The sequence below is a fragment of the Eleutherodactylus coqui genome, chromosome 6 (genome assembly GCF_035609145.1).
Source record: "Eleutherodactylus coqui strain aEleCoq1 chromosome 6, aEleCoq1.hap1, whole genome shotgun sequence".
Taxonomy (NCBI): Eukaryota; Metazoa; Chordata; class Amphibia; order Anura; family Eleutherodactylidae; genus Eleutherodactylus; species Eleutherodactylus coqui.
This window is the reverse complement of record NC_089842.1, coordinates 24,708,933-24,721,026: the sequence shown is the minus strand read 5'-3', so window position 1 is coordinate 24,721,026 and position 12,094 is coordinate 24,708,933. Positions and strand designations below refer to the sequence as shown.

The 12,094-nt window shown below is 39.5% G+C and overlaps 1 protein-coding gene across 1 annotated transcript in view; it reads right to left on the bottom strand.

Annotated features, from left to right (window-relative positions):
- Window positions 1-6,487: 6,487 nt before the first annotated feature.
- Window positions 6,488-12,094, bottom strand: part of LOC136631961 (short-chain collagen C4-like) — a 471,326-nt gene continuing 465,719 nt past the window's right edge. Inside the window, exons 10-11 of the mRNA XM_066606484.1 lie at window positions 9,389-9,457; window positions 6,488-6,579 (exon numbers count right to left, since the gene is read on the bottom strand). Of these exons, the coding sequence (XP_066462581.1) occupies window positions 6,503-6,579; window positions 9,389-9,457 (146 nt within the window). The 3' untranslated portion in view covers window positions 6,488-6,502. The remainder of the gene's footprint in view (window positions 6,580-9,388; window positions 9,458-12,094) is intronic.

Genomic DNA, 12,094 nt, shown 5'->3' with positions numbered 1-12,094 from the left:
ATTGAATAATCGAGTTGGGACCCATTAGCTTTTCCTATTTATGATATATTCAATGCTCGTGCCAAATTTCGAGTTTCTATGTGGGAAAATTACATTCCGAACGCAAAATTTGGACACTAACTTTTTTGCGCATAGCATTGAATAATCGAGTTGGGACCCATTAACTTTTCCTATTTATGACATAATCAATGCTCTTGCCAAATTTCATGTTTCTACGACATCGGGAAGTGAGAGAATTAGTGGCAATGATGGAAATCGAACGATCTACGTGGGGGGGTGTCGACGACGCACACACGCGTGCCATTTATCGTAGCATAAATGTACTATGCCTACAAATTCCAATAGTTTCATGGCGATCGGATGAATGGTGTAGTAGCGCATAAAGGACAAACAGACAGGCACACAGACAGACAGACACACAGACATACATTCAGTTTTATATATATAGATATACACACACACAAAAAGAAATATAAAAAGATTATATAAATAAAGAAAGATAGAAAATGCAGATTTGTTAAGAAAAGAAAGATAGAGAAATTTGGTATTGGATTGTCCGAAAGAAAACAAAAAGGGCTCCAATCATCAAAATGGAAATTAAGAATAAACCTCAGTTACACCATTTTAGCTGTTAACCCGACTGCTGGAGCTTCCTTCTCACACAAGACCGCCTGCACTAAGCACTACACCGCCCTCCACGGGCGCGGGTCTACAACCCTCAACATCCCCCTTTCCCTTACAAAAACTTTGATCGTAGCAGACTCAGGCCTTGCCATGGATTGGCATCAAGACAAACTATACCATCATCCATACTTGGCTACGGGTAGCGGTCATTATTTACATCAACTGACGGTCGCTGCTGTTTTGGGGAAATTAACAGGACCTTAACCACCGTGAATGAGAGTTTGTCCCTCAGACTACCCCTTGCATCGTCACTCGCAAAACAATCGCCAACTCAATCACTCCCACTTCTGGCTGCAATTATATAGATACTTGAGGGTTTTATGTAACGGTTCAGTGAATAATATATAGTGACTCTGCTTATGTAGTACTAAATGAATAAGATAAAGTAGTTCAGTGATTTTATAGTGGGTGGTTAAGATCTAGTGACTCAGTGGTTATATAGAAGCTTGGAGATTATTGAGTGGTTCAGTGAATAAAATTCAGTCTTTCAGTGGTTACATTTTGGCTCAATAAGTAAGATACCGTAGTCCAATGATTTGATACTGGCTCAGTGGTTAACTCTGTTTCCTTGCATCACTCGGAACATGGATCTGAAGCTGACCAGAAACAACATCCACGGACAGCCCATGGCACAAAATATGGACAAGGGAAATCCCACAGCATTTCTGCTTTTCATTTTTGCAGGTTTCAGAAAAGATACTTGTTTTTGGATTTCTGTGATCGCCCCAAGGCCAGTTCTGTTTTTTGTTTTTTAAAAAAAGCAACTTTGCAAATAGTCTCTATTCTAAATCTGCTGTGATGTGCATACAGCTACTATGCAAATGTATGCGGGGAATTCACTACATACTGGGGATCTTACACCGGCCTTTAGCAACAGTGCGCTGGAGTAAGGTGCGCCAAACTTATAGAGAGGCGCATGCATCTTAATACATTTGCTGAATCTTACATTCTCATGGTCACACACTGAGTATTTGTTATATTTGTGCCTGTTTCAGAATAAAATACTCCAGGAAGTAACAGGCATCATCACCGCATGGCTGATCATCAGTTGGCTACTCACCCATGATCAGCCTATTTAAATACTGAGCATAGGCCGCGACTTCCTCTTCGGTAAGGTCTGAAAGACAGTGGAGTGATTATGAGAGAAGGCCCGTGATTGGGTTAAAAAGAGGGAAAGTTCTGGACAGGTTGACAGTTGAAAAGTCAGTTAGAAAAAATCAGTTAGACGGAGGAGAAGGAAAGGAAAGAGTGAAGAAGATAGTGCTGTGAGAAGGAAAAGATGTAGTTTAAGAACATCAAGGATTATGAGAGTAAAGATATAGAAAGGCAGCACACAGAAGAATTAGAGAACTAAAGGAATATATATATATATATATACTAGCTTACCTGTCGCGCATTGCTGCGAAGACAGACAGACAGACATACATATATTCGTTTTTATATATCTAGATAACAATCAATCACAGCGCAGCTTTCATGTTACCTTAGTGGTACATTTTGGCTCAATAAGTAAGATACCGTAGTCCAGTGATTTGATACTGGCTCAGTGGTTAATTCTGTTTCCTTGCATCATTCGGAACATGTGAGCAGAAACAACATCCACGGACAGCCCATGGCACAAAATATGGACAAGGGAAATCCCACAGCATTTCTGCTTTTCATTTTTGCAGGTTTCAGAAAAGATACTTGTTTTTGGATTTCTGTGATCGCCCCAAGGCCAGTTCTGTTTTTTTAAAAAAGCAACTTTGCAAATAGTCTTTATTCTAAATCTGCTGTGATGTGCATACAGCTACTATGCAAATGTATGCGGGGAATTCACTACATACTGGGGATCTTACACCGACCTTTAGCAACAGTGCGCTGGAGTAAGGTGCGTCAAACTCATAGAGAGGCGCATGCATCTTAATACATTTGCTGAATCTTACATTCTCATGGTCACACACTGAGTATTTGTTATATTTGTGCCTGTTTCAGAATAAAATACTCCAGGAAGTAACAGGCATCATCACCGCATGGCTGATCATCAGTTGGCTACTCACCGTCGGTCGGTGGTGCGTTCGGGTCAGTTGGAGTCGCTTCATTTCCCCCCTCGTCCTGACCGCCATTCTCTGAAAGACAGTGGGGTGATTATGAGAGAAGGCCCGTGATTGGGTTAAAAAGAGGGAAAGTTCTGGACAAGTTGACAATTGAAAAGTCAGTTAGGAAAAATCAGTTAGTCGGAGGAGAAGGAGAGGAAAGAGAGAAGAAGATAGTGCTGTGAGAGCGAAAAGATGTAGTTTAAGAACATCAAGGATTATGAGAGTAAAGATATAGAAAGGCAGCACACAGAAGAATTAGAGAACTAAAAGAATATATATATATATATATATATTAGCTTACCTCTCGTGCATTGCTGCGAATACAGACAGACATACATACATTCGTTTTTATATATCTAGATAACAATCAATCACGGCACAGCTTTCATGTTACCTCAGTGGTATAATATATGTCAACCAATCGCAGCGCAGCTTTCATGTTACCTCAGTGGTATAATATATGTCAACCAATCGCAGCGCAGCTTTCATGTTACCTCAGCAGTATAATATATAACAACCAATAACAGCGCAGCTTTCATGTTACCTCAGCAGTAAGAGAAATAACAACCAATCACAGCGCAACTTTTATTCTGCGTCAGCAATATAAAACAATTGCAACCAATCACACCACAGCTTTCATGTAACCTCAGTAGTATAAGAAGTAGCAACCAATCACAGCACAGTTTTCATGTAACCTCAGTAGTATAAGTAGCAACCAATCACAGCACAGCTTTCATGTTGTCTCAGCAGTATAACATATAGCAACCTATCACAGCACAGCTTTCATGTAACCTCAGTAGTATAAGAAGTAGCAACCAATCACAGCACAGCTTTCATGTTGTCTCAGCAGTATAACATATAGCAACCAATCTCAGCATAGCTTTCATTTTACCTCAGCATTCTCAATATCCAGCAATTGTCAAGCGAAGCATTTGGCGGATGCATCATTTTGTAGTTGAACACGCTTGCTCGTAATGCCTTTTGCTTTCGTGCTTGAGATGGAAATCAAACAATCTCTGTCTGGAGGGCATAACTGTCGACGATGCTCGCACGCACGCCACCTATCGTAGGATTGATGTACTATGCCAGTAATCTTCCCAGGAGTGTACTCAACAACTTCCCAAAGTTTCATGGCAAATGGATGAATGGTGTAGCAATGCATAAAGGACAGACAGACAGACATACATACATTCATTTTTATATATATATAAAGATGACATCAGGAAGTGAGAGAATTAGATTCCATACGTAAAATTTGGACGCTAATTCTTTTGCGCTTAGAATTGAACAATCGATTTGGGTCCCATAAGCTTTTCCGATTTATGACATAATCAATGCTCGTGCCAAATTTCAAGTTTCTATGACATTGGGAAGTGGGAGAATTAGATTCCGTACGTAAAATTTGGACACTAATTCTTTTGCGCTTAGAATTAAATAAGCGAGTTGGGACCCTTTCGTTTTTCCTATTTATGATATAATCAATGCTTGTGCCAAATTTTAAATTTCTATGACATTGGGAAGTGAGAGAATTAGATTCCGTACGTAAAATTTGGACGCTAACTTTTTTTGCACTTCGAATTAAATAATCGAGTTGTGACCCGTTAATTTTTCCTATTTATGACATAGTCAATGCTCGTGCCAAATTTCAAGTTTCTATGACATTGGGACGTGAGAGAATTAGATTCTGTACGTAAAATTTGGACACTAATTCTTTTGCGCTTAGAATTTAATAATCGCGTTGGGACCCATTAGCTTTTCCTATTTATGACACAATCAATGCCCGTGCCAAATTACATCGGGAAGTGAGAGAATTAGATTCCGTACGTAAAATTTGGACACTAATTCTTTTGCGCTTAGAATTTAATAATCGCGTTGGGACCCATTAGCTTTTCCTATTTATGACATAATCAATGCCCATGCCAAATTACATCGCGAAGTGAGAGAATTAGATTCCGTACGTAAAATTTGGACACATTCTTTTGCGCTTAGAATTTAATAATCGCGTTGGGACCCATTAGCTTTTCCTATTTATGACATAATCAATGCCCGTGCCAAATTACATCGGGAAGTGAGAGAATTAGATTCCGTACGTAAAATTTGGACGCTAATTCTTTGGCACTTAGAATTAAATAATCGAGTTGGGACCCATTAGCTTTTCTTATTTATGACATAATCAATGCTCGTGCCAAATTTCATGTTTCTACGACATCGGGAAGTGAGAGAATTAGTGGCAATGATGGAAATCGAACGATCTACGTGGGGGGGCGTAACTGTCGACGACGCTCGCACGCGTGCCATTTATCATAGGATCGATGTACTATGCCTATAATCTTCCCAGGAGTGTACTCAAGAACTTCCCAAAGTTTCATGGCGATCGGATGAATGATGTAGCAGCGCATAAAGGACAAACAGACAGACAGACACACACACAGACATACATTCAGTTTTATATATATAGATATACACACACACAAAAAGAAATATAAAAAGATTATATAAATAAAGAAAGATAGAAAATGCAGATTTGTTAAGAAAAGAAAGATAGAGAAATTTGGTATTGGATTGTCCGAAAGAAAACAAAAAGGGCCCCAATCATCAAAATGGAAATTAAGAATAAACCTCAGTTACACCATTTTAGCTGTTAACCCGAGTGCTGGAGCTTCCTTCTCACACAAGAGCGCCTGCACTAAGCACTACACCGCCCTCCACGGGCGCGGGTCTACAACCCTCAACATCCCCCTTTCCCTTACAAAAACTTTGATCGTAGCAGACTCAGGCCTTGCCATGGATTGGCATCAAGACAAACTATACCATCATCCATACTTGGCTACGGGTAGCGGTCATTATTTACATCAACTGACAGTCGTTGCTGTTTTGGGGAAATTAACGGGGACCTTAACCACCGTGAATGAGAGTCTGTCCCTCAGACTACCGCATGCATTGTCACTCGCAAAACAATCGCCAACTCAATCACTCCCACTTCTGGCTGCAATTATATAGATACTTGAGGGGTTTATGTAACGGTTAAGTGAATAATATATAGTGACTCTGCTTATGTAGTACTAAATGAATAAGATAAAGTAGTTCAGTGATTTTATGGTGGGTGGTTAAGATATAGTGACTCAGTGGTTATATAGAAGCTTGGAGATTATGTAGTGGTTCAGTGAAAAAAATTCAGTCTTTCAGTGGTTACATTTTGGCTCAATAAGTAAGATACCGTAGTCCAATGATTTGATACTGGCTCAGTGGTTAACTCTGTTTCCTTGCATCACTCGGAACATGGATCTGAATCTGACCAGAAACAACATCCACGGACAGCCCATGGCACAAAATATGGACATGGGAAATCCCACAGCATTTCTGCTTTTCATTTTTGCAGGTTTCAGAAAAGATACTTGTTTTTGGATTTCTGTGATCGCTTCAAGGCCAGTTTTGTTTTTTTAAAAAAGCAACTTTGCAAATAGTCTCTATTCTAAATCTGCTGTGATGTGCATACAGCTACTATGCAAATGTATGCGGGGAATTCACTACATACTGGGGATCTTACACCGGCCTTTAGCAACAGTGCGCTGGAGTAAGGTGCGCCAAACTTATAGAGAGGCGCATGCATCTTAATACATTTGCTGAATCTTACATTCTCATGGTCACACACTGAGTATTTGTTATATTTGTTCCTGTTTCAGAATAAAATACTCCAGGAAGTAACAGGCATCATCACCGCATGGCTGATCATCAGTTGGCTACTCACCGTCGGTCGGTGGTGCGTTCGGGTCAGTTGGAGTCGCTTCATTTCCCCCCTCGCCCTGACCGCCATTCTCTGAAAGACAGTGGGGTGATTATGAGAGAAGGCCCGTGATTGGGTTAAAAAGAGGGAAAGTTCTTGACAAGTTGACAATTGAAAAGTCAGTTAGGAAAAATCAGTTAGTCGGAGGAGAAGGAGAGGAAAGAGAGAAGAAGATAGTGCTGTGAGAGTGAAAAGATGTAGTTTAAGAACATCAAGGATTATGAGAGTAAAGATACAGAAAGGCAGCACACAGAAGAATTAGAGAACTAAAGGAATATATATATATACTAGCTTACCTGTCGTGCATTGCTGCGAAGACAGACAGACATACATACATTCGTTTTTATATATCTAGATAACAATCAATCACGGCACAGCTTTCATGTTACCTCAGTGGTATAATATATGTCAACCAATCGCAGCGCAGCTTTCATGTTACCTCAGCAGTATAATATATAACAACTAATCACAGCGCAGCTTTCATGTTACCTCAGCAGTAAGAGAAATAACAACCAATCACAGCTCAACTTTTATTCTGCGTCAGCAATATAAAAAAATTGCAACCAATCACACCACAGCTTTCATGTAACCTCAGTAGTATAAGAAGTAGCAACCAATCTCAGCATAGCTTTCATTTTACCTCAACATTCTCCATATCCAGCAATTGTCAAGCGAAGCATTTGGCGGATGCATCATTTTGTAGTTGAACACGCTTGCTCGTAATGCCTTTTGCTTTCGTGCTTGAGATGGAAATCAAACAATCTCTGTCTGGAGGGCATAACTGTCGACAATGCTCGCACGCACGCCACCTATCGTAGGATAGATGTACTATGCCAGTAATCTTCCCAGGAGTGTACTCAACAACTTCCCAAAGTTTCATGGCAAATGGATGAATGGTGTAGCAATGCATAAAGGACAGACAAACAGACATACATACATTCATTTATATATATATATATATATATATATATATATATATATATATATATATATATATATATATATATATATAAAGATGACATCAGGAAGTGAGAGAATTAGATTCCGTACGTAAAATTTGGACACTAATTCTTTTGCGCTTAGAATTTAATAATTGCGTTGGGACCCATTAGCTTTTCCTATTTATGACATAATCAATACCCGTGCCAAATTACATCGGGAAGTGAGAGAATTAGATTCCGTACGTAAAATTTGGACGCTAATTCTTTGGCACTTAGAATTAAATAATCGAGTTGGGACCCATTAGCTTTTCTTATTTATGGCATAATCAATGCTCGCGCCAAATTTCATGTTTCTACGACATCGGGAAGTGAGAGAATTAGTGGCAATGATGGAAATCGAACGATCTACGTGGGGGGGCGTAACTGTCGACGACGCTCGCACGCGCGCCATTTATCATAGGATCGATGTGCTATGCCTATAATCTTCCCAGGAGTGTACTCAAGAACTTCCCAAAGTTTCATGGCGATCGGATGAATGATGTAGTAGCGCATAAAGGACAAACAGACAGACAGACACACACACAGACATACATTCAGTTTTATATATATAGATATACACACACACAAAAAGAAATATAAAAAGATTATATAAATAAAGAAAGATAGAAAATGCAGATTTGTTAAGAAAAGAAAGATAGAGAAATTTGGTATTGTATTGTCCGAAAGAAAACAAAAAGGGCTCCAATCATCAAAATGGAAATTAAGAATAAACCTCAGTTACACCATTTTAGCTGTTAACCCGACTGCTGGAGCTTCCTTCTCACACAAGACCGCCTGCACTGAGCACTACACCGCCCTCCACGGGCGCGGGTCTACAACCCTCAACATCCCCCTTTCCCTTACGAAAACTTTGATCGTAGCAGACTCAGGCCTTGCCATGGATTGGCATCAATACAAACTATACCATCATCCATACTTGGCTACGGGTAGCGGTCATTATTTACATCAACTGACGGTCGCTGCTGTTTTGGCGAAATTAACGGGGACCTTAACCACCGTGAATGAGAGTCTGTCCCTCAGATTACTGCAAGCATCGTCCCTCGCAAAACAATCGCCAACTCAATCACTCCCACTTCTGGCTGCAATTATATAGATACTTGATGGTTTTACGTAACGGTTCAGTGAATAATATATATTGACTCTGCTTATGTAGTACTAAATGAATAAGATAAAGTAGTTCAGTGATTTTATGGTGGGTGGTTAAGATATAGTGACTCAGTGGTTATATAGAAGCTTGGAGATTATGTAGTGGTTCAGTGAATAAAATTCAGTCTTTCAGTGGTTACATTTTGGCTCAATAAGTAAGATACCGTAGTCCAATGATTTGATACTGGCTCAGTGGTTAACTCTGTTTCCTTGCATCACTCGGAACATGGATCTGAATCTGACCAGAAACAACATCCACGGACAGCCCATGGCACAAAATATGGACATGGGAAATCCCACAGCATTTCTGCTTTTCATTTTTGCAGGTTTCAGAAAAGATACTTGTTTTTGGATTTCTGTGATCGCTTCAAGGCAAGTTTTGTTTTTTTAAAAAAGCAACTTTGCAAATAGTCTCTATTCTAAATCTGCTGTGATGTGCATACAGCTACTATGCAAATGTATGCGGGGAATTCACTACATACTGGGGATCTTACACCGGCCTTTAGCAACAGTGCGCTGGAGTAAGGTGTGTCAAACTCATAGAGAGGCGCATGCATCTTAATACATTTGCTGAATCTTACATTCTCATGGTCACACACTGAGTATTTGTTATATTTGTTCCTGTTTCAGAATAAAATACTCCAGGAAGTAACAGGCATCATCACCGCATGGCTGATCATCAGTTGGCTACTCACCCCCGGTCGGTGGTGCGTTCGGGTCAGTTGGAGTCGCTTCATTTCCCCCCTCGTCCTGACCGCCATTCTCTGAAAGACAGTGGGGTGATTATGAGAGAAGGCCCGTGATTGGGTTAAAAAGAGGGAAAGTTCTTGACAAGTTGACAATTGAAAAGTCAGTTAGGAAAAATCAGTTAGTCGGAGGAGAAGGAGAGGAAAGAGAGAAGAAGATAGTGCTGTGAGAGCGAAAAGATGTAGTTTAAGAACATCAAGGATTATGAGAGTAAAGATATAGAAAGGCAGCACACAGAAGAATTAGAGAACTAAAAGAATATATATATATATATATTAGCTTACCTCTCGTGCATTGCTGCGAAGACAGACAGACATACATACATTCGTTTTTATATATCTAGATAACAATCAATCACGGCACAGCTTTCATGTTACCTCAGTGGTATAATATATGTCAACCAATCGCAGCGCAGCTTTCATGTTACCTCAGTGGTATAATATATGTCAACCAATCGCAGCGCAGCTTTCATGTTACCTCAGCAGTATAATATATAACAACCAATAACAGCGCAGCTTTCATGTTACCTCAGTAGTAAGAGAAATAACAACCAATCACAGCGCAACTTTTATTCTGCGTCAGCAATATAAAACAATTGCAACCAATCACACCACAGCTTTCATGTAACCTCAGTAGTATAAGAAGTAGCAACCAATCACAGCACAGTTTTCATGTAACCTCAGTAGTAAAAGTAGCAACCAATCACAGCACAGCTTTCATGTTGTCTCAGCAGTATAACATATAGCAACCTATCACAGCACAGCTTTCATGTAACCTCAGTAGTATAAGAAGTAGCAACCAATCACAGCACAGCTTTCATGTTGTCTCAGCAGTATAACATATAGCAACCAATCTCAGCATAGCTTTCATTTTACCTCAGCATTCTCAATATCCAGCAATTGTCAAGCGAAGCATTTGGCGGATGCATCATTTTGTAGTTGAACACGCTTGCTCGTAATGCCTTTTGCTTTCGTGCTTGAGATGGAAATCAAACAATCTCTGTCTGGAGGGCATAACTGTCGACGATGCTCGCACGCACGCCACCTATCGTAGGATTGATGTACTATGCCAGTAATCTTCCCAGGAGTGTACTCAACAACTTCCCAAAGTTTCATGGCAAATGGATGAATGGTGTAGCAATGCATAAAGGACAGACAGACAGACATACATACATTCATTTTTATATATATATAAAGATGACATCAGGAAGTGAGAGAATTAGATTCCATACGTAAAATTTGGACGCTAATTCTTTTGCGCTTAGAATTGAACAATCGATTTGGGTCCCATAAGCTTTTCCGATTTATGACATAATCAATGCTCGTGCCAAATTTCAAGTTTCTATGACATTGGGAAGTGGGAGAATTAGATTCCGTACGTAAAATTTGGACACTAATTCTTTTGCGCTTAGAATTAAATAAGCGAGTTGGGACCCTTTCGTTTTTCCTATTTATGATATAATCAATGCTTGTGCCAAATTTTAAATTTCTATGACATTGGGAAGTGAGAGAATTAGATTCCGTACGTAAAATTTGGACGCTAACTTTTTTTGCACTTCGAATTAAATAATCGAGTTGTGACCCGTTAATTTTTCCTATTTATGACATAGTCAATGCTCGTGCCAAATTTCAAGTTTCTATGACATTGGGACGTGAGAGAATTAGATTCTGTACGTAAAATTTGGACACTAATTCTTTTGCGCTTAGAATTTAATAATCGCGTTGGGACCCATTAGCTTTTCCTATTTATGACACAATCAATGCCCGTGCCAAATTACATCGGGAAGTGAGAGAATTAGATTCCGTACGTAAAATTTGGACACTAATTCTTTTGCGCTTAGAATTTAATAATCGCGTTGGGACCCATTAGCTTTTCCTATTTATGACATAATCAATGCCCATGCCAAATTACATCGCGAAGTGAGAGAATTAGATTCCGTACGTAAAATTTGGACACATTCTTTTGCGCTTAGAATTTAATAATCGCGTTGGGACCCATTAGCTTTTCCTATTTATGACATAATCAATGCCCGTGCCAAATTACATCGGGAAGTGAGAGAATTAGATTCCGTACGTAAAATTTGGACGCTAATTCTTTGGCACTTAGAATTAAATAATCGAGTTGGGACCCATTAGCTTTTCTTATTTATGACATAATCAATGCTCGTGCCAAATTTCATGTTTCTACGACATCGGGAAGTGAGAGAATTAGTGGCAATGATGGAAATCGAACGATCTACGTGGGGGGGCGTAACTGTCGACGACGCTCGCACGCGTGCCATTTATCATAGGATCGATGTACTATGCCTATAATCTTCCCAGGAGTGTACTCAAGAACTTCCCAAAGTTTCATGGCGATCGGATGAATGATGTAGCAGCGCATAAAGGACAAACAGACAGACAGACACACACACAGACATACATTCAGTTTTATATATATAGATATACACACACACAAAAAGAAATATAAAAAGATTATATAAATAAAGAAAGATAGAAAATGCAGATTTGTTAAGAAAAGAAAGATAGAGAAATTTGGTATTGGATTGTCCGAAAGAAAACAAAAAGGGCTCCAATCATCAAAATGGAAATTAAGAATAAACCTCAGTTACACCATTTTAGCTGTTAACCCGAGTGCTGGAGCTTCCTTCTCAC